The following is a 23,803-nucleotide window of genomic DNA, read 5'->3' as shown; positions in this document are numbered from 1 at the left end:
TGAGGGCTTGGCACCCCACCTCTGCATCCAGCTATATCCAAACCCATAAATCCAAACCTGTGCCAGCCGACCTTTGTTTTGGGAACTGGATCCAGTTTGGCTCTTGCTTTTACGAGCGTGATAATAAATATCCCCTTCATCCCTCCTGCTGGTATAAGTGGAGCTTGTACCAAAACGGCCCGGTCAGGCATACCTTCCTGGTGGCTCGAGGACTTCAGGCCAAGAGATGTAAGAAGCTGAAGAGGATTGGACTTGATGAACGTTATGGGTCCCTTCCAGCTTGGGTTGTTCTACGACTGCATGACAGGAGTGAGCCTTGCACAAGTCAGAAGCCCAACACTGCGGCGGTGCAGCTGCTGCCATGAGGACAGGCTCAGTGCTGGCAGCAGGGCAATCCCATCCCAGCGCACATCAGAGCCTCTGGCAGACATACCCAGTGTGCTCCCACCTCTCCCAGAGCCCTCACAGCCGGCAGCCTGGGACTCATTCAGAAGGCATTTCCCGTTCAGCTCCCTGCTGCACTTTTACCTTGAGATATTTTCCGCCGTCCACTCAATGCCTCCCGCAGCGGAACGCCTCCACTTTCTCATCTGTCTGCTCACGGACAGCCTGGACAGCTCAATTAATCACTGTGTAGCACACAGAAACCAGGATCCCAGAGGTGCTCTGAGAGCAAGGACACAGAGAGCTTCCTCTGATGGGAGCAGAGATGAAGATGTTCTGCCCAGCCCTGAACTCAAAGATGAATCCCCATACACATCTGCTTGGCTTGGATGTCATTGGTGCCCTTCTAGCTATGCTTCTAAAGCATAGAGATGTTCCAGGGTACATAACTGTGGTTATAGTGCTTTCTAGCTGGTTTTCCATTTCCTTTTGCCAGTCCCAGCTATTCAAATGGAGTATTAGCTCTGGTGTACAGAAACATATGCAGCCCTGGGATGTCCCGAATTCCCCAGGCAGGAGTTGCAGTAGAAGCAGAGTCTGGGGGTGGGCAAAATGTTTAGTTTACTTCAGCCTACGTCTTTGAAAATGAAACATGGAAACAGATATCATAAGGTCCTTGGAGGGAGAAATGCAAAATATGTTGTTACTGGGGCCTTCAGCAGAATACATGTGTGCTTGTTATTAATACTTCGTAAAGCAGCTGGATAAGGGGAAACAACCCACAGCAGAGATGCTCCTGCAATGAATGTCCCGTTGAGGAAGAAGAAAGACTGAGGAGCTCAGTGGGACGAGGGCTGGAGGACACAGCCAGGAAAACAAGCAGCTTTGGCAGGTCTGGAGGTCATTCTGCTGTCGGCTGTCACCCAAATGGAGCAGGAAGAACCACAACGAGTTGACACTGAGTGTTTGTGAAATATTCACCCAGTGCAACGCGCACTCAGCGCTGTCAGCAGTGCTCGGCAGCACCGTGCCCCAGTGCCAGGCTGGGGGCCAGCTCTCCCCAGGCAGGGCAAAGGTTCACACGTGCTTCACGCTAGTGCTGTTAGATACACATGGATGAAGTCAGGGCCTTGTGTTATGGGTTGGAAAAACACACAGGAAAGCACAGGCTGTGCTTGTAAATGACAGTGCCAAACACACCTTTCTGACAGCCCTGCAGAACACGGGTAGCACAGGTGCCTTTCCCAGTCCTTTACAAGCATTCCTTTCCCTAGCTGTGACCCACCCTCAGATGACCAAATCTTCACATCCTTACCAGAAGCAGCCACAAACCCTGTCTGACACTGTGGGAGGCTGGGACAAGGCTGAACTCCTTTCACAACAGCACACTCTGATAACCTGCTGCTCACCCCCATCACTTGCATATCACTTGTTTCACAGCATCTCAAAAATGGGCCTGCAGAGGTGCTGCCCCAACCTCTGTGAAGATTTGCACCCCAAAACCCATCAGCCAGATTCACAGAATCGTAGAATTGTTGAAGTTGGAAAGATGATGTTCAACCCCAGCCCACCCCCATGTCCACCGACACGTCCCTCAGTGCCACATCTCCACAGGTCTGGAACACTTCCATGGATGGTGACCCCAGCACTGCCTTGGCAGCTGCGTCAGTGCAGCACCGCTCCTTGTGAGAAGGAATGTTCCCCAATACCCAGCCTGAACCCCCCAGCACTACGTGGGGCCAACACCTCTCATCCTATTGCTGTTCCCCAGGAGCAGAGGCCGACCCACCTCACCACAACTCCTTTCAGGGATTGCAGGGAGCGATGAGGTCTCCTCTGAGCCTCCTCTGCTCCGCACTGAGCCATCCCAGCTCTCTCAGCTGCTCCCCACAGTGCTGTGCTCAGACCTCCCACAGCTCGGTTGCCCTTCTCTGGACACTCTCCAGGGTTTCAACGTCTTTCTTGCCTTTCTTGATCCCTCTTCCAAAGGCCAGAAGAGAAGAGGCATTACAGCCTGCAGGGAGCACTTACCCGGCGGCCCTTCACCCCTCTGATCCCTGGTGCACCACGGGCTCCTGCCGGACCCTGCAGGGAGAGGGAGCACAGTGAGGATGTGGGAGGTGGGCAGATGATACCCCGTGTCCCCTCATCAGCCATAGAGCCCCTACCAGCAGGTGGGCTCCTGAGCTCCTGCCAACCCACAGCCACGTCTACTTGGCTGCAAACAGTCTTTTTCCGAACGCACTGATTGTCTCTCGGTTATCAACATTTAAGCAAGGCTTTCTGGCTGAGCTCTGTATGCTTGAGCTGTCTGTGTAAGTGGTACCGTTTGAGCATCCAGTTGAGCATCCAGAATTCCCTCCACAACTATTAAAAGCAGCTGTTGCGCCGTATCAGCACAAAACATAATAATAACCAGGACGTTCTCTTCACTTATCCAAATACAAAATCAGACACCTCATCTTAGGTATCCAAGTTTGCTTTCTTCAACCAAACTCTGATTTTATTTTTGGACAATTGTTGCCCTGTGAATGCTGCACAAATATATCTGTGCTGGCAGACAGATGCTGCTTTCATTCAGACTATTGGTGTCCCTCTCACCTTTACAGAAAAGCTTTGGGTCTTCTTTGTTCTCTCTTGGTTCATTGAGTGCAGATGTGAAATACAAAAGAAAATGTAAGAGCTTTCTTTGGTCAAAGTGCGTATCAGATTCAGATATGAGGGATGTGTTCAATTAGTAGGACTTATGTCTATATTACAACTTTAGAAACCAATGTGTGAATTTGGTACCTTTCTGCTGTCAGAAAAGAAAACTTCAGACTGACACACTCACTCTCAAAAATTCCACATCAAGTTTGCTATTTATATATTAATAGTTTCTGCCAACTGCCAATGCTGCAAGCTGCGCTTGTGAATCTCCCTACTGCTTGTACTACTGCTGCTCATAAAGATCTCGCTTTTGGAGCTGAGTTATTCTGCATGGCATGCATGTCCAGAACACAAACACTGAGCTGTCTGCAGTGAAAATGGAAAGGTTGGTTTATGGCAACTCTACTTGTAATCACAGTAGAACTTTGGCTGATGAGGTCAGTAGTGAGTGGCACGGCAAGCAGTAGATGTGTCAGATGCCTGCTTTATAGAGATTTTTATGATAAACACATACTGAAATGAAATTCTTTGTTGGTACTTGGAATATCCTACTGAAAGTCTTGGGCTATCCCAAATAGCTCATTAAAAGATTAATTGAGGTGGCAAAATTTGGAGGGCAGAAATTAGATACCATGCTGGGAATGTGAAAAAAGTATTACAGAAGATGAGTAACCTTTAGTTACCTTTGTGTATATACCTCATCTTCGAAACCACAAACTAACACAAAAATTATACCATGATGGTGAGCAGGAAGGGGGAAAAGGAATTCAGAAACCTCAGTGAGCTGAAATCAAGGGCAGAGTCTCCTACTGTTGACTACACCTTTGCTTCCCATTCACCCTCTGCTGAATTAATCAGGCTCACTGGCTAGCTTCCTCTTGAGGAGCATAACAGCCGAAGACAAATAACAACAACACGCCACAGGTCTGGCTGCAGAAGTGAATAATGAAGGTTGTTTGGTGGAGAAACAGGAAGAAACAGCTGGAGCTAATAAGAGCAGGGATTTAATATTAGCGGATTATTTGATTTGCTGGCTTTGCTGGGAAGTTTGTCTTATTGAATTACGACTTTTTAAAATGCAACCTTGTAGGAAACATTTTGCTTGGATGAACCTGTTGGTCATTTGCCTGCAGGAGAACAGGGCACTGAAGGAAATGGAAGGACCGCTGCCTCTGGTGGGCGCTGAGCATCCCCACGCTCCCACACCAGGCAAAGCTGCCATGAAGCTGAAGGCCAAACCTTTGGCACTCCCCACTCCACTCCTGTAATCTTCCTCCTGATTCACCACAACGTGGCAATTCACATGCTGAGCAAAATTGGTTTATAAACTGTCCTTCAAACTCGAATCAGCTGAGGCAGTTGTTTGATTCAACACATGAACACCCAAGACATGGGATGCTGACTGCTGGTGTGCACTGTTATAGAGATTATAAGTTTTACTTACTGCTGGTCCAGGAATTCCGGGAAAACCCACTGCTCCTGGTATCCCAGGGTGCCCCTGCAAGGGAAGGAAGAACATCTGGTGTGAGTCTCTGGAACGTGCCCAGCCCTTTTCACCTCCAAGTGAAAAGACAGAAAATGAGGCACTGCTGCTGCTTGCAGGTCAGGCAGGGCTGTTATTTGCTGAGGTAAAAGAGCTTATGAGCAGATGGCCCAGGCCAGGCTGTCAGCCCAGCCCCAGCTTTGCTAGCAACTGAAGCAGCTAGGTTTTCTGAACAAACCAGAACACTGTGGGCTGAATTACTGCAACAACCTTTGGGTCCTGCACTAGGGTACACAGGGGGTGCATATCAGAGTGAGACAGGAATTCATCATCCTTCCTAAACAAGCATCCCCAAAGAGAAGCAAACAGCACAGTAAAGCAGCACGGTGTAAAGCTGCCCAAGCAGCTCCTCATCTCCAGCTGCCTCTGACAACACAGCAGGATGTGAACAACAGAGGTTTGGGAATCCCTGCTCCCGAACCAATCTGTTCAAAAGCCAGGATGCTTGGGAAAAGGTCATCATGGAACTACAGAATCCTTAAGGTTGGAAAAGATCTCTAGGATCAAGCCTAACCATCAACCCACCCCACCATGCCCACTGACACGTCCCTCAGAGCCACATCTCCATGGTTCTGGAACACCTCCAGGGATGGTGTAGCCACCACTGCCCAGCAGTCTGTGCCAGACTTTCTGAGAAGAAATTTCCCTAATATCCAATCTCAATGTCCCCTGGCACAACTTGAGGCCTGCAGGCAATCCTTCAGGTGCCACAGCTTGAGCCTCCTAGCTGTCTCTATTTGACACAGGTCCTCAGCCGTGGAGATGCAGAACTCACGTAGAAACCCAATGTTTCTCTGCAAGAGAGACTAAGGCTGGGAGTGGTGGTTCCTCAATAAACAATCAAATGGCATCCCCATCCTACAGAGACAGGAAGGATTTAGCTATTCTCATGCAAACCCAAAGACCCAATTCCCTAGGACAGAGAGAGAGGCAGCAGCAAGAGCAAGAGAATGCAGACTTACTCCTTACCATCGACCCCTTGACTCCAGGAGGGCCTGGAGGTCCCACTGAGCCACGGTCACCCTGGGAGAGACAAAGGTTTGGAAGGGAAAGTGAGGAATTATGATTTACACATAATGATCTACAGCAATGAAATAACTGAAAGATCCACACATTGCAGTCTGTGCTACCAGATTTCTGCCAGGAAGGCTTCTGGCACAGAACACAAGTCATCCTCTTTCAGGTTTCCATTTCATCAGAGCAGCTAATGAACAACAACAAGCATGAGCTGACCTTCTGTATCTGAGGAGATGTATCTTCAAACACTGAGGGATAAGAATTAAGCAACCAAGCCCACCTTTGAGTCCCCACAGGGCTGAGGCTGGATCCCAACCATGGCACCACATGACTGTGTCCTACACCACCACCACCATGTTCTGATGATTTCAGGGACATGGATTGGAGAGCTATGGACTTGAGGGCTGAGAATCACAGTGATAAAACATAAAGAGACTGCCTGAAATGGGTGGCTTTGCTTTCAAGAGACCGCAGGCATTTTTGGGGGACCCCTTGTCCTGCAGGGCACACACTGAGACCACAGCACAAACAGCAGCCATCTGCAGACCTGAGTTTTTGGGGAGCCAGATGAAGGTATCAGCTCTTTTAAAACAAGCCAACATTTGGCATTAAAATAAATAACATACCCCACCTGCAGAACGTGTCACTTCTCCAAGCACACCCTTGGCCAAGGACAGGGGATGAGGCACAAGACTGTGAGCATCACCATGACCACTGGTGTGGCCATGGGATCTCAACTGCTTCTTTTTTGGGGACAGCAGCAATTCCCACCACCACTGCCCCCACAGCCCTGGCAATGCACAGGGAATTAGGTGTGTAATGCCTGTGTGCTCAGGGGGATGAGGAAGGAGGAGTCAGCAAACGCTGCCAAGCAGTTTACGCCCAAATTCTGACCTACCTTCCAGCAGTTATACTGTAAGGGGAAATATTTTCTGGGCTCTAAGCATCTTATTAAAAACAAGCTCCAGAGTGTGTGTTGTCACCAGTTGGCCCTTGTAAACCAACATACTTTTTTTTTTTTTTTTTCTTTCCTGTGAATGTATGGATTTTATTAAGTATGTATTAACTGTATTGTTCTCTTTGATAATCTTTGGATCCTACTGGCTTCAGCCTTAAGTTTTGCAGCTCTCAGGGTAGGGATTGCTGACTCAGCTCTGTCTAACGAAAGCACATTTCCCACTTCATTTAGCTCGCAGCAACATAGTAAGCTGCAGGACGCTATGCCAACTGGAGGCCTGGTTGAGGTTTTGATTTGATGATAGCTATTTTTGTCATCCCTAAGTTTGTGTTGGTAGAGAAGGAGAAGTCTGATAGAAATCGCAGCTGTGCTGAGGATCTCCTAGGGCAGATTTTCAAAGGGTTTGCCTTGACACAAACGTAACATGGCCATGTACAGAGTCAATCTGTAGCAGAAGGATAGCTCACGTGGTCATTGGCTTAGGAGTCAGTAGGGCCAGATGGGAATTTACTTCCCACATCTCCTGCATGGCAGCCTCCTCATTCCTCACTTAATTCAGAGCAGCAGATAGAGCTCTCAGTCACTGAGAGACAGCGACTCGGATGCTCCACGGCTTTATTCCTGTTTTCCTTCTGTAAAACACAGCTCACACCACTTTTTTTCACATCCTCCCTTTTACTCCTTGCACGCTTTGAGACTTTGGACTCAGCCTGCTTCTGCTACTGCCCTGACACAGCAGAGAGGGCACAGGGCTCCCAGGGCTGCTGCAGGCAGCAATGAAATGCACCTACAGCAAACACAACATCATGTCACAGAGGTGTGACATCACTACCCAGAGGACAGTGCTTGGAAGGACAGAAGAGAGAGCTGAAGTGTGGAATGCATCATATTGCACTCTAATGGAAAAAATGAATTAATGGGCATTTACTTCTTTTTTATAGAAAATAAAGTCGTTTTTCCTCCTAAAAGAAGCAGGTATCAGTACTGCACAGCAGAGGGCACCAGCCCTTAGCAGCATGCCCAATGCAACCACCAGACAGGCAGACAGCATGGGGCTGGTTAAATGAAAAGGGGAGGGGGTCTGGAGCAGCCTCTGCTTGGGCATGGGTCTGCACTCTCACTCTAGAATTTGGTGAGCCTCCCTGTTGAGTACAGGCTCAGCCCCGGTTCTGTGTGCCCCTAATGACAAGGCAGCAAGCACATCTCTGCACACATCTGCAATCTGGTCTCCTTGGACTCACCCCCTGACCAGGAACCAGGGCTGATGGTTCCTTTCATTCAGCTCCTTCATTCCCAGAAGAAAAGGCAGAACTAACTGTCAGACACAAGATTTCTGGCAGATTATGAATGAATAAAACTTAAAAGAATCGGGGTTCTCAGAGAATGTTGAACAAACTCTCCTTGGAGGGTAAATGCACGCTAATTTGCCTGGCCCAAGACTAGCTCAGACATCCTGGACATGCTGCATTCCCAGCTGGGTGTTGCACAGAAAATTAAACCTCTTCAATACTCCCCCATCCCAGTCTCCCTCATCCTGCAAAGTTAGAGCAACTGATTCATTGCCAGCAATCTTACCTTTTCTCCCACTATTCCAGGCTCCCCTACTGGACCAATGAATCCCATTAGACCCTGAGGCATGAGAAAAGCACGATTAATTCTCGGTTCCACTTGCTGGAAAGTAAACAATTTCTTTGGTCTGCCTTGCTGGTTAAGGCAGTCCAGCATCCCCTGTGTGCTGCTCAGCAATTCCTACTGGCTACCAGAGCAGACAGGGTGCTCCCAGTCATAGCAGCATTGAACTCCACAGCTGGTTTTGCTTTGGGCCAGCTGGGACAGCAGCACTGGGATCTGTGAGAGCCACAGTGCACACTACAGGGGATGAGTTAAGAACATTTCCTAGAGAGGCTGAGCTTGTAGCATGGCTTTGTTTTGCAAGCATTTCCCTAAACGTCAGCACAGCTTCCCCAAGAGCATTGATAGTGGGAGCTCCCGGGCTGCACACACTGGGAGTCACCATTATTTTCACTGCTGCACTGGCTAGATTTCCTCCGGGTTAATTGGACCTTTGTGCAAACTCATTTTGCCTTGGATAGTGTCACATTATTGGGATGTCGGCAGGAAATAAAGGTCTGAGGGGTCAGCAGGGCAGCAGGTCTGTCCCAGTACTCACAAACTATCTTTTAACATCATTTGTCAGCATTTAACAGCATTTGGGATAATGAAGAAAACACAGACCTGCTGTTAAACAGGGAGATGGAAACATGCCATTTCAAGATAAGGTTCTGGAGCATTGACGTACAGCATCCTTCCTACTAACTTAGCAGGTTTCTGGCTCTGGAAATTTAAAGCATTGTCCTCTCTGCCACCGTCAGCTCTCACTATGCAGCCCTCATGATTTTGTCCCCAGTCTCAGCAAGGCTTGTTGGGAAACAGATATATTTAGGTAGTTAACCCAGTGAGTCTGTAATGGAGGGGATCCATCTGTTGGAACACCTCACAACCTGCCCACGGCTGGCAGGGCGGTGCCAGTTCAGCCATGCTCCAGCTTGTTTGGTTCTGGGAGGGAGCCTGAGTGCTGGGAGGTGGCTGCTGAGCAAGGCATGGACGGGATGGATTCTCCATTGGTATTGCCTGGATGAGAACTCCAAATGCCAAGAGACTTCATGCGTTAATGTTCTTCCCGTGGTACAATTAAATGCCATCCTTTGAGCATCACTGAAGATGGGAGCTCCTCATTGAGGCACTGATGGGCTCAGCAGAAGCACTGAGCAGCCACACATGGCTCCGGAGCTGCAGAGTCCTTGTCATACTCGTGGGAGCAACATCCAGGTGAGGAGTGTTTGGAAAAACTTGGGAGAGCTCAGAGCCTGGAATGAGGTGCTTGCACTAGAAATTCATCCAGGGGAGATGTCCTAGGCACCTGCCATGCCACTGTGCCGTGATGGAAAGATCAGTTAACTTTGAGAAGACATCCACTATCAGGATAGCTTTGCTATCCCAATGCCACCAACCCTTCCAACATCAGCACAGGCTGCACTGACAGGAGGCCAATGGAGACCCAATGCAGGAACCACTGGGACAGCAGGCAAATGCTCAGCATCTGCATAAGCAAGGTTGCCACTGGGTGGCATTGCTGAAGGCTGATGAATCAATTACCCATCCAATTAGGCACAAGTGCACATACTTAGCTGATAACTGCTGCAGATCACTGAAGTTTTCCAGTAGCCCAAGGCCATGAAGAAAGCAAATGCTGAGGCAGAATGGCATAGCAATGAGATGAAACAAGGAAATGTATGCTGAACAAGAAGGAGATGACAGAGAAAAAGAATTAAGAGTCAATTCATTCATTTCCAGTTTCTCAAAAACCTGCAGAATCCCTCTCCCTGGGAAAGTATCTCAGGGTTTCTTCAGTGACCTTCAGAAGAATGGGGACTCGCTGCTTTTGCAGCAAGTGTTGTCACCATTCAGAACAGTACTGAGCAGGGACCCTGCAGTGCAGATGGGCTTCCAGCACAGGAGCTCTGCAGTGTTTGCAGCCAACGCTGTCTGCTCTGGGCTACATCAAGTCTGCAGGCAGCCAGAACACCAAATGGACATGCCAAGGTAAGTTACTGAAGTACCTGAAACAACTGGGGGAGATAGGGTAATGATGTTCTTCACCAGCCAAAGTGGTAGAGACACAGAGGGAGCGCATGCAGCAGAATGTTTAGATATAAAAGCCAGAGGAGTCATTGCTGGCCAACATTAAACCAAAGCATAGATGAACAGTGGACGTTACACTAAAATGGCTGCAGCGTAATGTATTTTCCCAGGTTCCTGGGACTGGAAAAAAGCCCTGCACCACACACAGCTCCGTGAAGTCCCAGCAGCGGTGGCTGCGCAGCACACAGGCAAAAATGTAAAACATGTATATGAGACAGAAGGTTCAGCATATCGCTGTGATCCTGGCTGCACTCCCCAGCCAAGGGCATGGCAGAAAAGGGATGGAGATTGTTAAAACATTGCTTGGGGCTTTGGGGGATGGAAAGGGGGAAAGTGGTGGGCTGCAATTCCTAACTCCCGTCTGGTTTTCCCCATTTATTCTCCAACGCTGTCATAATTAAGCCCCCCTCGCCCCTTGCTCTCATCAACAGAGAGCAAGTCGGCACTGAAGCCCTGCATAAATCACTGCCCATTTGAGAGAAAGGACGGAACGGCAGCGCAGCGTGAGCGGGGTCTCCCGGGGACGGCACCGCCAGTTGCTCCCAGCAGGATCTGATCGTGGCCTTTCTGTTTTACTGGTTCGCCAGAACTCAAAACAAAACAAAGCAGGGACAAAGGGCGGGAGGGAGTAAATGTACAATCCTCCCATTCAGATGAAAGAAAGGGAAAGTAAAACAGTAAATATTGCATTTAAGGGAGGACGCTCTGACCCGCACAGAGGAGCCATGTGCTTTAACCCCCTGCATGCTGGAGCTCAGCCATGATGCGGGGCTGCGTCTGCTCCACTCTGGGATGTGGGTGAAGGGAACGTGTGCCCTTGAGCACCTCTGGATCCCTCAACGGGGATTCCAGAGAGGGCTGCAGCTTGGAAAGATGTCGGAGGGAGAGGTGGATGCTTTGGGAAGGCACTGCTCAGAGAGGTGCAATTCTCTGCTCTGTGACCCATCCACCCCTACCTCTGTGTCAGATCCCACCTTCAGAACTGATGCACCTCCCTCCTTTGTGAGAGCACTGCGAGGAAAACGCGTTGCAGAGTGAAGTGATGGTGCTGGTTTCCCTTGACAAATTATTTCAGAGTAACCTTGGCTATCAGGGCAATATGCTCCCTCCAAGGAAGAGATGCCCCATGGGACTGCTGTTGACTGTCCTTCTCAGAGGGGTGTGATGGGGATGTGGCCATAACATTGCCACGGGAGCTTCTGTTATAGGAGGTAGGACTCCAAAAGCTGTTCTGCCATGATAAAAACTCATTCCCATGAAGGAAGTGGGTCATCCTTAGCCTTTTTGAGCTGGCACAGATCTCTGCTGATATTCTCACTCTCTAGTGCAGAGCTGGTGAGTCCATGGGTTGGTGAGACCCTTCCCCAGTGTGCTGTCTCAGGTGAGATTGACCTGCTTGGTGTTCCAAACTTCAGGGCAGCTGGTGACTCTTCATCATATTATTCTGTCTCTATTCGCTGGCAAGGAAGGGTTAAATCACACATTTTCAAGGTGCAGAAGAACTCAGCAGCTGGAGTCCCTCCAGCATCTGAAGGCAACAAGCATCTTATGAATGCAATTCCAAGTCAGCGTCCTTGCAATGGAAAAACAACGTACCAGAGACTGCCCTGTGGCTTAAATACTGCTCTTCTTAAACAGAGCTCAACTGCCACTGGAAACCTTACAGAAATTCCTGTGTTTGCCTCAAGAGGTGTCCATGGGAGAAGGGAGCTCCACTGGGATGCATGGCAGATCTTTCTGCATGCTGCCCTGCTGAGCGTTTCCAGCCAGATGGGACTGCAGGGAGGTCTGTGCAGCAAGTCTGGAGCATCTGAGCACCAAGATCTCCGAGGAGAAAACAGGGATAAGCTGAAGGTTTCAGCACCGAATGACCTTGTTAGCTCAACCCTCAGAGCTCTGCAAAAACCAGCCCTGCCTTACCACCAAACGCTGGAGTTCAGGTGGAGGAAGGAACGAGAAGGCAACACTCCAGCATTGTCCAGCAAAGGTGTGATGGGAAGGGAAGTTATTTCTCACTAATCTGGCATGACATTTTTGTTCTAATGACTTAACTAGTATGGAAATGGAAATTCTTTCTGGGTGATATTTCTAGACAGAGACTAATTGACTAAGAATAAAACAGGCAGCTTTCATACCACCGTGCTGGTCTCAGTGTCAGCAGAGGCCAGCTGTGTTTTCTTTTCAGTGAACACTGCCTACAGTTTTCATCCAAGGTCAGTCCTGAGGGACATTAAAGCATAACAATCCCAACCATGGCTTGTCTTTCAACGTCTTGTTTAAGTTCTCAAAGCACTTCTAAACATTCCTTTTTTAACTGTGATACAATAGGTGCCTCCTGAGAACAGGAGGCATCGTGGTAAGCACTGCCAGAGCCAGGTGTTTTCTCCCCTCACTGGGCCCTGGACCAGACAGCAGCTCTGTGTTGTGTCTTCCACAGGATGGGAAACTGAGGCATGGAGCAGAGGAAGGCACTACCCAAGAAAAGGTGCTACAAACAGCACTTGGGCCCCAACTTCAGGTGTGAGGAGCATCTTCATTTTTCCAGTTGTTGCTCTTCATGGAGTAAATTATTAACCAGAATATAGAAACAGTGCTAATTTCCAGGCAGAAACAATCATTCTTGACTTACACTGAAGCTTTGGTACTGAAAAGTATGGGATCCATCATGGCTTATTGGACATGCCTGGTTGGAGACCCATGGATAAGCAACCCCCAAGCTGCTGATTCAGGGGAATTGGACAAGTTAAGCCCAGCCAAAGTTACCAGCCATAAGCAGGGAAAGTGCTGTGCTGAGCAGCACCACTGTCCTTGCCAGGGCCAGCTGCTGCCTCCAGCGTGGTGCGGTCATGTAGGAATGCAGAGAACACACTGGAGACTCCATGGCTGCAATTTCAGGGTTGGTGGTGGACAAGCTGGTCGCTTTCAATCATAGAGGCATGGGGATGGTTGTTTCTTTTTCCTTGATGCCTGTGGTTACCCTGAAGCCTACAGGGATGATGAATGTCCCCTGGTAATCCAGCAGAACGTTCTCTCTTGTGGTACAATGCAGAAGTACAATGTGCCTCTCTTACCTAGCACTACCTCCTCTGAAAGCAGCACAGCACATCAGGGCAGAGGTGCTTCAAACCCATATAAGCAAAGCTGGGAATTTCCCTTTTGGAAATAAGAAGAATAGGCAGAAATCCGTAATCTCGTCAGTTTCCATGGCTTCATCTTCAGAAGCACAGCCATTCCTGTGTGCTGATAAACTGTAACTTTATCAGACCGCCTATGGGAAAACATCCAATTCAACACAGACCCCATGGCAACTGTCAGTGCTGTTCACCAAGAGCTTCAGCCTCACTACACATGACTTGTTTCTCACAGCACATCTGGAGTACCAGGACCACAGCCAGTTTCAGGTAGCCAGAAACCCCTGGCCGCAATCCTCTGCCTGCACCCCCATCATCCAAGAGATGCTGAACACAGGAGATCATCAAATAGACATGAGAACAAGGAGTTTACCTGCTCACCAACTTTCCCTGGCCGGCCGTGGTTTCCTGGCTCGCCCTGTGTCAGAAAGAGAAAGGAGGGACATGGTTACTCAGTGCTCTCAGTCAGTCCTTCGGTACAATGTGATTCTGTGAGCAAGAAGCTCCCTTAGCTTTCAAGGATCATCCAAAGCAAGAAACACAGCTGACATGAACATGGAGGAAACATTCACAGTTCTGGAGTGAGATTCCCATAAAAGCAGGCTGGCCCAATAACTCAGTTATCTAAATAACTGACACAAAGTCAAGCTCGGCCATTGAAATACAAGCTGCCTGCCTTCCTGTAGCACAGCCTAGTCCTGGGTGACTTATCCCCATGGTTAACAAGGTGTGAGTTCTTGTTGGGGATCCTCTTAAACCTGGGGTGTTTCTCCCATACCATTTCTATCAGAACAACTGAGTAAAGCAACAGCCCAAACACATCAGCTAAGGGAAGAGAGAAGGAAAGGACCATGATTAGCCCAAGGATCTGAGCAGAATCTGATGAAAGCAAGAATATGCGACACTGCAGGGAGGAGCAGTTCCTGAGTGACATAAGGGATGTAGGAAACTCTCCTGCTAATGGAAGAAACAAAAATAACAAAAAGCAACTCGAATATTCCCAGGCAGTGATGACCTTGGTCTTGCTCTTGCAAAATCTCAGCCATAGGCACATTACTGTCACACGAAGCATGAAAACCACAAGAACGACTCACATGAGCTAAATCATAGTGTAGGATCAGAGAAATTCAGAGAATGAGAAAAATGAGGGGTGAAGTGGAAAACAGGAGAAAGGGGAGCATTTCAGATCTGCCGAGGATAGAGGGACAGCGCTGAAAGCCAGCACCGTGCCCTGGATGGGCCATCCAGAGGCCACTCACCACTAAGCACTATTGTCTCTGGGTGATGGCAGCTGTATTTTCTCAGTAGGCAGATACTCCAGATGTGCTGCCAGACCACATTTTTGGTATTTACTGTTTGAAGAGGTTGTTTTTGTTGGGTTTTCTCTTTCCTTTCGAGTGTGGGTTTGTAGAGCGGGCTGCTCTGGGGTACCTCCTGCTGCTAATTAGGCAGCAGAGATAGGAATGATGTGCATTGTTTTAGAACAAAAACGTGGAGAAACAATGGAAAATAAGATGAAGTGATGGGGGGGAAGATGTTAATATCGAAAGAGGAACGCTCTTATTTATAATAAAGCACGTGGCTTAAAAAATGCACCATCATAGTTTTTGCTGAAAATCTCAAGTGAGAACTGAGATCCCAAAATTCAGTGAAAAAGAAAAACCTGAGTTTCCCTTGCGCTCTCTGAACTGAATACCCTAGGCTTGGGGAATGGTGAGGTTGAGAACAGAGGCATCCCTCTATCTGTCCTTTCTTCCACTCACTGCTTCTCTGATGATGAACAAACACGTTGCTCACCTTGGGACCGTCAGGACCGGGTCTGCCTGGAAATCCCTTCCGGCCAGGTCGACCCTGAAATACACATAACAATAATAAATACAAAAAGCGAAATAATAACACTCCTGTAGCTTCCCTGGGTTACAGCAGTGTGCCTATAAACCCATACGACAATGTGCAGCTTACGAGCAATGCTCCTGTGGGTCAACTCCATTGCTTAAACATCACACCAGAAACATTAGGCATGGACTATAATCCACCAAGCCAAGGGCCTTCATAGTGACCCTTCTTATCGATCCTTCCCTCTAGCTAGGACAACGCTCATGTTCTTCCAGGCACTGTTGTAACTGTATTTGCTGTGTTGCTCCAAGAAAGGAACAGAAACATCTACTAGAAAGGCAGGAGAAATACAAAATAAAATATTTATTTCCTGATCCTCCCAGAAGCTCTCAGCACAGCTTCCAATTTACAAGATATTTCACTATCATGCAATGACAACCACGAACACAACCACTATAAAACCCTGAGCTGGCAGGCTCAGAGATACGACAATACTCTTGTTGCTTCTCCTAACTGTGTTTCTGCAATACATCACTGTGTTCTTCGTGATGTAGATGACAAAAAAGGACTCTGCTTCAATATCTTGTCTTTTTCCTTCCTTTTCTTTTTACTCTCATTGAAAAATACTATAAATCAAGGAACCAATCAGGGCTGCTTAGAGAAATGGATCCCAGTTAAAGCGCTTTATCTAGACAGTGAACAGTAGAGGGTTTTTCAAGGTCTGAGACCTTAAACAAGTTATAAAATCAGAGTCACGCTCAACACCTTGTGAAATATATTCCTTGACTTTCAGCCACCCTGGATCAAGAAACTGAACCAAGCTATGGACAACACATTATTTTCTAGAGGGGCAGACAACTTCCCGAACCAGAAGGTCTGAAGCTTTACATTGTTTTAACTACAATTTCATTGCAAGGTGAATGGAGTTTATAGCAATTGAGTAAACCACTGAAACCTACCTCTGAACCAGGGACTCCCGATGGTCCTAAGGGTCCTTCATCTCCCTGAGGTGAAAAGAAATTAAAATAATGAGCAAAGTAGTGACAAAGTCTGGACTCATCATGCAGTGAGAATGAAAGGTCTGCGGGATGAACAATGGTTAAACACAGGCTGTGTGCTCAGCTGTCACATTTTAACAACGGAGTCCCTCTGAACCCCAGAGCAGGCAGCTCAGCATCTCTGAAGCTCATCTTTCCTCATTTCAGAAATAAAATCTGAAGTCAAGACCTGCTGGCAAAGGCCACCCAAAATTTGACCGAAGTCAACATCAGTAGTGTGAGCTTCTCATGGCTGGATTTAGCCCATGGGATACACTGGACATGCTCACTGAACTCTGCTTCATCTGATTTGGCAGTGATATGGATGCTGCAGAGCTATCTACTCTTCTTCTTTTATTTTCCACAAAAAGAGCGTTGCAAAATTTCCCACAGAACCACTTGGCAACAGTATGGAGGTTTCCCTTTTGCCTTCAAATGGGACTACACATGCTGCAGGACGGAGCTATCTCAAAATCTCACACAGCAATTGGACTCAGCTTTCTCCCTTGGCTCTACACCAACTGTGATAGAATCAGATCTACAGCTTCTAGGAGACCTTCAATTAAGCTTCACAAAAATTATCTCAAGTGTTCAAAAGCAACTGCCAAGAGAGAAATTAAAAGCGCCCTTGGCTGCCGCAGTTCTTGTTGCTCTCATTTTGGTGGTCAAGCCGTGGTAATGAAGTGGCACGAGCTGGCGGGCTGAGGTTGGGGCTGGAAGTCGGGCACCCAGCTCAGCAGGCTCAGACGTACACCCACACTGCTACAGGTGGAACTCACAGCCTCGGCCTGGGCTAACAGCAGCACTGCCGTGCTCTGCTGCACATCCACAGCCCTTCAGCTCAGCTCACGTTGAAGTCCATGTCCATGTCTTCAGTCTTACTTTTATGCTTGCTAACTGGAGTAAATTGAAGGCAGCTTGGTCATGCCTGCCTGAACCTGGAATGCAAAGCTTTCATTCCCTTCGTAAATTGCCTAGGATTTTTTCTTTTTCCTATTTCAGTGCAAATAAATGAGCTAATTTGCATTAATTGCATTCAGAAGGCAAGCAAAAGAATTCCCAGAAAAAGCAAGGATGGTAAGTGCTATTACACCGAGCTCCTGCCCATGTGTGCACGGAGTATGTTTTACAAAACGTTTCATGACTCCAGACAGTGGTCTGAGAAGAAACCATGCTGAAGCCACCACACTATAGCTGTAGAAGCTGCTATATAGTATGTGTCCAGTTCCAGGACAATTAAGTCAGTGGCAATTGTCCTGTTTTAATGACTGGAAGGAAGTTTCAGGTTTTCCCAAGCAATGAGAGGTGAAAGCTGCAGGCTCAGAGGTGCTAGGGCAAACAAATCTTTGCAGAACAGCAGTTTCAGCTGATGTGCTCTTTTTACAAATCTTATTGCTCCATCAAGAGAGAGGAGCCTGCAGGTCTCACAGTTGAAAGAAAACATACTTAAAAGGAGCAGAAAGCAAAAGCCAGGTCAGGGCATGCCCTGCAAAGGGGTGTGCAGGGAAAGGGGCATTAACATCCGTTTGAAGTGCGTGTGGGTGTGGGGGAACAGACTGAAGGAGAAAAGCCAACGCAGTGATTCAGGTCAAAAGATGTCAGCCGGGACTGGAAGCAAAGGGCTGCAGCCATTGGAAGCTCCTCTGTGTGGTTCTGAGTGGCGAATATAAGCATTTAGTTCCAGATTCAGAAGGAACGGAGGATTTTGGATCGCAGGCACCACTGCAGAGTGCATTAATCTTCAATATGCAATGTTATTCTCTGAATGCTGCATGCTTTTGGTCTGAGGATGCTCACCTCTTGTCCAGGCAGCCCTCTTGGCCCAGGTAAACCCCGCGCTCCCGGCTTCCCCTGAGAAAGGCCAAAGGAAAAGACACTCAGAAAAACAGTAGCATAAGCCCAGAAAGGCCATTAGAAGAAGAAATTCTCTTTTACAGCCACAGGACATCATCCAATGTCAATTTTGTTTCAGAAAAAAAAAAAAAAAAAATCTTAAAAAAAAAAAAAGAAATATGAAAAAGAAAGTATGCCCCACTCTTGGAGGGATCTCAAGTCAAACAGCCCAAACTGGCCAGAGCAACCCGGGGGGACCTGCGGGGCTCTCTGCCCTCCCTTCCCAGCCCTGTGTTTTCCTGGCTGCCTCCCAGCCCGCACAGAGCTCTGCTCACCTTTGGGCCTTCGGGGCCGTTTTCTCCCGGTGGGCCGATGTCCCCTGGGAAGCCCTGAAGAAAACGAGAAACCAGTGGGTCACACGTTGAGGATGGCTGCAACCAGCAGCCTTTGTGAGAGCCTGCAGGAAAGGCTGAGCGCTCAGACATCGGACCGTGTGTGGGCCATCCCCAGGGAAGGCCGGGACACAATGGAGCAGCTATCGGCACCGCAGCCCTCCCTGCCGCTCCCTCTTGGTCCATCCTCAGAAAGATTTATTGCTATGAGGCCTTCCTGTCATCGTGCGGCTAAAAACAGCAATTTGGGTTTTAATTAATCTTTACGAGTCAGCACATAATCTCACTGCTCCCAGAAAGGAACTGCGTGCCTCGGCGACAAAGGGCGGCAGGCGGGGAATTAGGAAAGGTGCTGACACGCTCATTAGCTGGGCGGCTCCTGCCCTTTGCTGAGGACACAAAGGAATCTGTGGTTATTTCCAATAGCATCCCAGCGAGGATTGCTAAGTGGCAGCACTTGACCGAGAGCCCTTCCAGATCCAGCAAAATACCAGAGCGCTGATGAAGGGAAAACAGAGCAGCCGCCGCGCTGGAAGAGGCTCTCCAGCATTACGTGGATGTGATTTGGTTGCTTATGTGAGAGAAAGAATGAGATACGCTGGGAGAATCTGATCCCGAGTGCAAGGCATCACCACAACAATTATTTTTGGTTAGGGCAGTAGGGGTTGTCTGCTTGAAATGGGATTTTGCTGAAAAAAGCCTCCAGGATATCCATGTCAAATAGAGGAAGGAGAAAAAGGGAAAACATGAGATGCAGGATGGGTCATAAACCTATTTTGGTCCTCGCCTCTCCACAGCCACACATCTTCCATTCATATCCTGGAAGAGGAGTGGAGAGCCCCAGGCTGAAAAGAATCACGGAATCATGAAGGTTGGAAAGATCTCCCAGATCCCCAAGCCATCCCACTACACATCCCTGTGTCACATCTGCACTGGAACACCTCTGGGATGGTGACCCCAGCGCTCCCTGGGCAGCTGTGCCACTGCATCACTGCTCTTTGGAGAAGAAATGTTTCCTAATATCCAACTTGAAAGAGGAGGGTAGGTGGAAAGTGAGGGCAAAAAATCAATAAATGAATGTTCTGCCCCAGAAAGCAGTTGAAGAGTCAAGAGAACATCATGGTGGTTAGATAGAGCAGAGTCCATGAGGACGGACTGGGGACTGGCAGACAGCCTGGGGCTCTGTTCCAGTGCACCACTGGCTCTTCTCGTGCGTACTGGAATCTCCCTTTACTTGAGTCTTCCTTCCACAAAATGACGGGATGTTCTGCTTTGTACTGAGTGTCTATCTGCCAAGGTGTTAGAAGTGAAAAATGAAGAGAGGTGATAGATTGTGGTATGCTGTTTGCTGGGGGAAAGGCAAACTTTGGGGATTGATTTTTCTGAAACCGAAAAAGCTGTTACATATGGGACTTGAAAGCAACAATAACAAAAAAAGCTTGGAATAGTGACTGGAGGACAGGTGAACTGAGAGGAGGGCACAAAATAGACAGTTTGTCCAGTTTCCCAATCTGAACCAAAGAGGGGAGTACATGGGCTTGCTGAAGAAAATAGCAAAGGAAAGGTGGAAGAGGAGGTGGTGGGACGTACCTCAGGGCCAGGTGGTCCTGGAAACCCCATCGGACCTATGTCACCAACTTTTCCCTGCAGAAATCAGAAACAAACACAGAGAGAAGTGAACTCGTGGCTGCTGGCTCTTCTTTGTTTAGAAGAACACAGCTCTGCCCAGTTGGGTGCTGGAAAGGGACACTGGGGAGCAGAGGACATTTGGTTACCTACCACAGGGCCTGGTTTCCCTCGTGCCCCAGGGACCCCAGGCAAACCATGGCTACCCTGAAATAGAAAGACAGAGGATTTTTCAGAAAACACAATGAAGTACCAGAAAATACCAATTTTCCCACCTCTGGTCCTGTTCCATCATTTTTATTATCACTTATTTTTATTATATCTTTTTAAAATTAAGAGTAACAACAAAATTCATGAGTTGTAGCAGAGTACTCCAAATGAGAGCTATCTGAAGAGGAGGACCTTTTGGCTTGAGGAACCAAAAAAGCTGATGGCCACACAAACTACTCAGGCAAGGAAAAAAAAAACTGATGAAGAAAGGGAAAACAATTACCTTGTCTCCTTGGAAGCCAATATCTCCTGGAAGACCTGCTCCTCCCTGATCACCCTGGATACACACCACCAAAGAGAGTTAAAACAGACAACAGCAATGGCCAAAATGCCCAGCTCGATGATAGATGGTGCATTGTATAGCAAAAGTCTCATCCCTAGTTCCATTCAAAACTGGTGACAAACTGTAGATCATATTCACTCTAACAATAATCCTAAGCACTGCAGGCATTTCCCAACACTGCTTCTGAACTGGAAAACGAAATTGCAGGGAAAGAAAAATATGAACGTGCAAGCCTTGTGTTTCCATGCAAGCTGCAAGAAGAGCAGCACGTTCCTCTGGCTAACAGCAACCATGAAGGTGGTGAAATGTTTAGATTGAGCTGAGAGGAAGAGTTAGCTACGTTTTTGAGAAATTGACCTTTTCTCTCATAAGGTTCTAAAGCAAGAGAAACAATACTCAGGAGTCCTACTGTTGGCACCACAGATCAGTCCTCTTCCAAAAGCAAACAATAGTAACTTGCAGTAATGCTTTAGAACCACCCCACTGCCAGTATCTAGGCTGAGATTTCCAGGGCTGCAGGCTGCTGTACTTTGGGATGGGCTCCCTAACTTCGAGCATAGCACCAGGCACAGTACTTTGTAGCTGAGCTCTCTTTCCCCTCTTCAGGACATTCTAACACATTCTGACTCCCTAGGCAGAAGTATGTATTCCTATTCCTTCGGGAAGGATTTCTGGAGACAGTAGGCTATCTTGTGTTAACCCTTTGCCTTGCTCTGTGTATCAGATAACCTCTGGAGAGCACTTCCAACCTCATTTATTGAGCAGTTTACTTAAGTGAAGGGCAAGTCAAGGATGGGGCAGAGAAAGGAAAATTCTACAGGGGAAGTCATAGGAGGAATGACAATAAAAACTTGGTACACTGACACTACCCAACCAAAATAACTGCTGGAGGAACTCTGCCCCATGCACAGCACATGCTCTGAACTTGGCTCCCCAGTAGGGGAACAAGCCATGCAAGAGCACAGAGCTGTATGGTTAAATGTACTTCACATGGAAGACATATGGATGTGCGACAGAGCCAAAGTCTACAGAGAGATGACAGAGGAAGTCTGCTTCTACCCCAGCAAAAACCACCCACGTGTTATCAAAGAGTTGAAATAATTGTAATACTGTGGTAACTTGCTGGGGATAATGAAATTGTGAATGGTTTCTACTTCAATTGGGAAAGATTTGTTGGACGCAACTTTTCCAGAAGGAAAATACTAAAGCAGTGTGCAGATTCAACGGCGGAAACATTTCATGGCTTCATGCTAAATTAGATGTTTTGGTAAATGTTCTGAGAACATTTCACTGAGCCATCTTCAAAACAAGTCTTTTATACAGCAAAATTGAAACGCTCTTCTAAAAAACGTTAAATGAATTTTAATCCTTTTTGTTTTGTTTTTAAGCCTGAAGTATTTTAATTTGAGTCAAACAACCGACATTCTGCTTCATCCAAGCTACTTTCCATCTCTTCCTTTTCTTTTGGCAAAGCATGAAAATGGAAAAAATCAGCTATTTACACAGCTCCTGTTCGGATGAACTGCAAGTATCAGAAGCAGTAGAGATGGCCAACAGAATACTGCACGATCCAGCTCATTTTACAGCCATTGCATGATTTCTCTCATCTTCTCTGAATTTTCCACTTATTTTACCTACTCCATGGCTTAAAACACCAAAATCAGCAGGCAACCAAATCTGCCAGAAAACAGCAGGAAAACAGGGCTTTTTTTTGAAAGCGAAATCTTTGCTCTGAAATCACAGTCTTTATCACCTCTACTGAGGATGAAAATACAAATCTTTAATCTTCTACGCGGACAGTGTGAGACACCAAAGGACTCTGTTGGTGGGGATGGGAGGAGGCACAATCTGGAACTGCAAAGAGGATCTGCCCGTGGGACACTGCCTGTGCTTCGTGTTTCACCTATAAAACTACGGCAGCTCCAGAGATACGAGGCCCCTTTTAATGCAACGCTGCACACAGCGGGCTGTGAGGAGAGAGACCAACTGCAAACATGCAAGATGCAAAGGTCTCTGTGCAAAAACCCTATCTTGCTCTTGTTTGGGCATTTCTGCCATTTACTTGGCACTGTGAGGGGAGCTAACAATGCAAGCCTATAAGAGGCATCTTACTGAGCCATGCCTTTCACCAGCTGCACTCGTCCTGATTCATAAAACACCTTCCAGTGAACCAGCAGCTGGGATTTCCCCTGATCCTTCCACCTTTCCTCTGTACTCATCACCTTGTGTGGTTTCTGAAGACCACTCTGTTTCAGGCTTATACAATTTCATCTCTCCCGCTAAGAGCAGCCCTCTCTCCCCCTTCTCCTTACCTCCATGAAAAAATATACATGGAAACATAAGAAAGACCCTTTTTGTGGGAGAGCTTAAGCTGCAAAACCCACCATTAACTTACATGAAGGATGCAGAAGGGGCTGCCTAGCCCTGACATGCTCTGCACTTGCCTGCCTGAGTACATAGACGTGATTTATGCAGGAGTGAGACTCTGCCCCTTATTCTAGTTCATACCTGAGCATGTGATGCATGCATTCGGGTTAGAGAATGGCACCCTGCAAAACACTGACCATGACAACACAGGAAATAAACCCTAAAATACAATGAAGGAACCCTACCATGGCAAATGGCAACAGCAGCAGCATTCCTGAAGGATGCAGCACTGCGGGGAGCATCTGTGGAGCCCCAGGACCCTGCACACCCCACCCAGCCACCCCACGCTGCATTTGGGCTTTAAAGATTTCTGATCAGGATGCTTTTAAGTGAAGGGAGTTTTCCTCAGCTACAAAAAGACAAATTTGCACAAGGCCACACGCTTGGCACGTGCCCAAGGCAGATGGGCCGTGCAGGGGGCTGCCGACATCTAATTAAAGCTTCATCAGCACATCCACAGAAAGAGCATCCATGAGTGGTGGCCTGGGCTGTGCTCCAGATACCCAGAGGTGCTGGTTGCAGTGCAGGCAGCACCGCATGGGTGTGCAGGACAGGCCGAGTTCTGCAGGAATATAATGGGAAAACGACCATCCCTTAGCAAGGAGGATGTGGGACACCCTGAAAACCCTGACCGCCCCTCAGGTGTGGGTGAGTCCAGGAATGGTGGTGTATGGAAGATGTGAGGCCCCTCAGGGATGCTCTCATCTGCTTCAAG

General features: G+C 47.8%; 1 protein-coding gene across 3 annotated transcripts in view; it reads right to left on the bottom strand.

The window, feature by feature from the left end:
* LOC125702540 (collagen alpha-1(XXVII) chain-like) overlaps positions 1-23,803 on the bottom strand; it is a 127,011-nt gene that overhangs the window by 42,853 nt on the left and 60,355 nt on the right. For all 3 annotated transcript variants that reach the window (XR_007380632.1, XM_048965961.1, XM_048965960.1), the window contains exons 17-28: positions 20,602-20,655; positions 20,262-20,315; positions 20,073-20,126; positions 18,426-18,479; positions 18,055-18,108; positions 16,180-16,224; positions 15,182-15,235; positions 13,758-13,802; positions 8,127-8,180; positions 5,546-5,599; positions 4,478-4,531; positions 2,416-2,469 (exon numbers count right to left, since the gene is read on the bottom strand). Coding sequence is in view for 2 of the 3 variants with exons in the window: in XM_048965961.1 (XP_048821918.1) it covers positions 2,416-2,469; positions 4,478-4,531; positions 5,546-5,599; positions 8,127-8,180; positions 13,758-13,802; positions 15,182-15,235; positions 16,180-16,224; positions 18,055-18,108; positions 18,426-18,479; positions 20,073-20,126; positions 20,262-20,315; positions 20,602-20,655 (630 nt within the window). In the remaining variant the exon portion in view is untranslated. The remainder of the gene's footprint in view (positions 1-2,415; positions 2,470-4,477; positions 4,532-5,545; positions 5,600-8,126; positions 8,181-13,757; positions 13,803-15,181; positions 15,236-16,179; positions 16,225-18,054; positions 18,109-18,425; positions 18,480-20,072; positions 20,127-20,261; positions 20,316-20,601; positions 20,656-23,803) is intronic.

The sequence above is a fragment of the Lagopus muta genome, chromosome 19 (assembly GCF_023343835.1).
Source record: "Lagopus muta isolate bLagMut1 chromosome 19, bLagMut1 primary, whole genome shotgun sequence".
Lineage (NCBI taxonomy): Eukaryota > Metazoa > Chordata > Aves > Galliformes > Phasianidae > Lagopus > Lagopus muta.
This window is presented reverse-complemented; position numbering and strand designations above follow the sequence as displayed.